Raw genomic sequence first — 4,350 nt, 5'->3', positions numbered from 1 at the left:
TATTATTTTTCTTTGTCTTAAAGAAGAGCTCAGCCTCAGAAGGGGGTAGAAATAAGCTCTGCCATAAAGACAAAAGACTTCAGTGAAATACACTTAAAATAATACATATCCATAGTATTCCTAATTACAGCAATTGCTGAAGAGGCTTTCCATAAATCAGCCGTGCTCACTTCTAATTACCCACATTAACTGGAGCTATGACAATGAGGCTTTTATTCTATAGACAGAAGGGTAGCTGCTGGGATGGAACAAACCTGATCTATTAAAATCCAGATTTACTAAAAAGGTTAATTGGGGGAAGATTATTCACTTTGCAGAACCATAAAATCTTGCAGCTAGGAGAGTCCTTAGAAGTCATCTAGCAAAGCTTTTTTTTTTTTTTTTTCAGCCTTCTCCCTACCAGAGACCCTTCTCTGACATCCCTGATGGAGCCAGTTTCGGCCCGAATATGTCGTGTCCACCTCATCTCCTCACCTCTCTGGTCAATCTCCTCTCCCCAAGGGCACTAATGACTTCTTAATGGCTCAACCCAATGGCTGTTTTTCCAGATCTTATCCTCCTTGAACTCATCAATATCTGACATTTGACCCCTTCTTCCCCACCCTCCCTCTCACACCCACCCAAGTGATCATAGAACTAAAGCTGGAAGAGCACTCTCCATGAGGCTTTGACTTGCCTGAGATCTCACAGGTGACACTACCAAAAACTCCCCCTTTTGAGTTCTCTGCTCATTCTCTTCACTAGCTTTTCTTCTTCTCTTCATAATAATGATTGACATTGATCTTTCAAACTGGCAAAGCCCTTTACGTGCAGTATCTTATTGGAGCTTCACAGCCACCCTGGGAGATGGTTAGACCAGGGCTTCTTAAACATTTTCTACTCCTGATCCCTTTCACCCAAGAAATGTTTATGTAGTCCCAGATATATAGGAACACAAAATAGATATACAAATCAAACTTTGCTGAGGATAAATCATAATTTTGTGACTCCTACATTCAGATATAAAACCCCATATGGCGTCTAGAACCATAGTTTAAGAAGCTGGATTATAGAGGTATTATCCCCATTTTACAGGTGAATAAACTGAGGCTCAGAAATGAAATAACTTGGTCCATGGTTCCACAACTAATAAGGGGAGGGAAATAAGAACTGCAACAGGTCTTGCTGCTTCCAACTTCAGTCCTCTAACCCCATCCCATCTATCTGCTGCCAAAACATAGATATCTCCCCTAACTCAAACTTCTACCTCAGCCCTCTTCTTTGAATTCTGACTTGGGTCTAATTCAAGGCTAAGTTTATGTTAAGCCACTTTATTTTAAACTCAAACTTTTCTTTTCCAATGACTGGAATGAATAGGTGAGGAGAAAAAAATCAATCCACACTCATTTATTTTTTTTTCTTTATTATAGCTTTTTATTTACAAAACATATGCATGGGTAATTTTTCAACATTGCCCCTCGAAAAACTTTCTGTTCCAATTGTTCCCCTCCTTCCTCCTATCCCCTCTCCTAGATGGCAGGTAGTCCCATACATGTTAAATATGTTAAATTATATGTTAAATCCAATATATGTATACATATTTATACAGCTATCTTGCTACACAAGAAAAATCAGATCTAGAAAGGAAAAAAAAACCTGAGAGGGAAAACAAAAATGTAGCAAACAATAACAGAAGAAGTGGAAATGTTATGTTTCCACAAGCATTTGTTAAATCAAGTGCTGGGTGTATGTTTAGAGAGTGATGGGAGAGAGAATGGAAAGACTAAATAAATAACTAAAATTGGATGGTCCTTGACCTCAAGAAGCTTCTGTTCTCAAAACAAACAAATAAAGAAAGAAGCTTCTGTTCTTACAGGGGAGATCACATTCAAACTATGGACATATAAGATAAAGACAGGAGAAGTGGGTAGTGATTGAAAATTAGAGGCACTTTGGGAAGGGATAGAAAGGGCCTGAGGATGGGGCAGAATCTAGAACTCAGAGCACCAAAGGGACACTTCCCCTCCACACACCCCTATCCAAAAACCCAGGGCAAGCAAAAGAAGCATCACTTCCTGAGGACTTTAAGCCAGATGAGCATCTGGGGGCTTCTAATTGCTCCTTCTTTTCTTGCGTCAGTCTTTGAGCAAGGAAAAGGGGGTGGGAATATTTAGGAGGGAAAAAAATGACAACAAAACAAACCAGCTGGAATATTTAAAACACACACACACACACACACACACACACACACACACACACACACACACACACACAAAACCCACCGCTCCATGGAAAACAGAGACATTAATTTTGGAGCGGCTGAGTCAAGTCAGTAGCAGTAGCAGCAGAGGCAGCAGCAGCAGTGAGAACAGACAAGATGAGCAGCTGGCACCTTCCAGGGTCCCTCTGCTTCCTCCTTCTGGTCTCCTGGGCTGTGGCCACAGTAGCCCTTCCCCTGGAAGATGGCCTTGTCTTGAAAGGCAATGAGGTAAGTGAGGGCAAATGGGATTCGGGGGCTTTGGAAACTTTGTTTTGGGGGTTTGGGGTTCTAATTCCCTTGTCTCACAATTGTAGTTTCAGCATCATCCCCACTGACTTTCACCTCTCCCCCCCTGCATATCTCTGAACCCTAGTTTCCTCATTAGTAAGGTCAGGGTTGGTCTGGAATCAAGATTCTCTCTGTTCTGAGGTCCTGTCCAATCCTTTCCAGTCCCACATCTTGATGGCCATTTCTATGGGTTTTTTTTTTTTTACACTTTCCCCTTCTTCCCTCTATGAGAATCCCTTTCTTCCTTGGGAGAGTTGAAGAAGTTGGTCATTCCTCCACTTTCCCTTTTGTTAGCTTCCTGCCAAGACTCTTAGTGTCCAGTCTTCCTAGTCTTCAATACCCTGAGGGGGCAGTGTCCTGGAATAGCCTTAGCCAATGTGTGCCCTGTGATTGGAACTCAGGCAAAGAGCTCTGCTTGGGTTCTGCATCAAAGTGGGGTCCTGCAGAAGCTCTCAGGGCAAACTCTTCTGCACGACTCACAGAGGAAAAACTTTCTAATGAGAGCTAGCTAAAAGAGAAACGGGCTGCCTTGGGGGTAGTAGTGAGCTTCCTGTCACTGGAGGTCTTCAAGCAAAAGGTGAATGAATGACTACTCGTTGGGTATGTTATACACACACACACATACATGTTTATGTATACATATATGTACATATACATATATATATATATATAAATTCTTGGTCAGGTACAGTTTAAACTAGATGGCACAGGAGGAATCTTCCTGCTCTGGGTTTCTGGGATACATTAATCACGTAGGGACCCCTTAACCCCAAACTAACCAATCTTAAATGGAATTTCTGCAGGTTTAATCCCTCTCTAAAAACTCACTCAGCTGCCGAAACCTCGAGCTGGGGCTCCAAAGTGCTCAATGAGTAGCTCAGTCTATTCTCAGGCGATCACAGAGCTGCCGATGTGTGTATGAATCACACACATGCTTTGGAAATGGTAATTTATAGAGTAAATGTTCTCTCTGCTGGAAACTGACATCATTAAATTCTCCATGGAGAATCTTAAAATTTACAAGATGATTTATTTTTCATTTTTTCTCCCTATTTTTCCTTTTTGAAAAAGTTCCAAGAGAGAGTACATAAACTTGGCCATTAAAAATGGATTTTTCTCTAAAATCACAGGCAGTGCTTCGGGCTGCCCATTTATCATCCCAGCGTCCTTTGCCGCCTGGCAGCAAATAGTCTTTCCTATAGAATCTGTGGGAAAAAAAAGTCTAGAATTGAATGCTGGGAATTAAAACCATCATAATCAGTAGGGACCATAGGCTAAAATTTTTTATAATCATAAAATCTCTGAATAGGTCATCTAATCCGACCCAGACCCAACCGAGAAGTCCAACTACAGGATCCCTCTGAGGGGTCACTACTTGCAGACTTCCAGGGTACCTTCCCAGTCCACTCATCCTACGCTGGGATATTTCTGATTGTGGGGAAGCTTTTCCTTATATTAGATTCAGTAATCCATGTTCTCCAGCTGAAGATTCTCTCACATTCATTCCTTAAAAGTGTTTCTCTCTTGTACAAATAAATGCTCCTATGAAGAGACCTACAATTCATGATATGACAGGACATCACATTTATTAAAATATGTTTATTAAAACTTCCATTCAAAACAAGTTTCCATGTTCAGTGAGTCAGATCTGGAGCCATTGCTGGTGTCCCTTAAGTATCCTATTTTCCCTCCCTTCTCCTCACTTGCAATATGGGTTAGGGACCTCAAGAAGTAAGTGCCTTCTGTATTGTCAGAATGACTTTTTTCTCTTCCCTCTAGAACTTCCCAGATGTTCTTAACCTTTCTGTATGTGTCCTGGACCC

The 4,350-nt window shown here is 41.4% G+C and overlaps 1 protein-coding gene across 1 annotated transcript in view; it reads left to right on the top strand.

Moving 5' to 3' along the window:
* Positions 1-391: 391 nt before the first annotated feature.
* Positions 392-4,350, top strand: part of CORT (cortistatin) — a 4,952-nt gene continuing 993 nt past the window's right edge. Inside the window, exon 1 of the mRNA XM_074306319.1 lies at positions 392-2,467. Coding sequence (XP_074162420.1) covers positions 2,357-2,467 — 111 coding nt within the window. The 5' untranslated portion in view covers positions 392-2,356. The remainder of the gene's footprint in view (positions 2,468-4,350) is intronic.

Source organism: Sminthopsis crassicaudata, chromosome 3 (assembly GCF_048593235.1).
Source record: "Sminthopsis crassicaudata isolate SCR6 chromosome 3, ASM4859323v1, whole genome shotgun sequence".
Taxonomy (NCBI): domain Eukaryota; kingdom Metazoa; phylum Chordata; class Mammalia; order Dasyuromorphia; family Dasyuridae; genus Sminthopsis; species Sminthopsis crassicaudata.
Note: the sequence above shows the minus strand (reverse complement) of the source record. Positions and strands in the feature narration are given on the sequence as shown.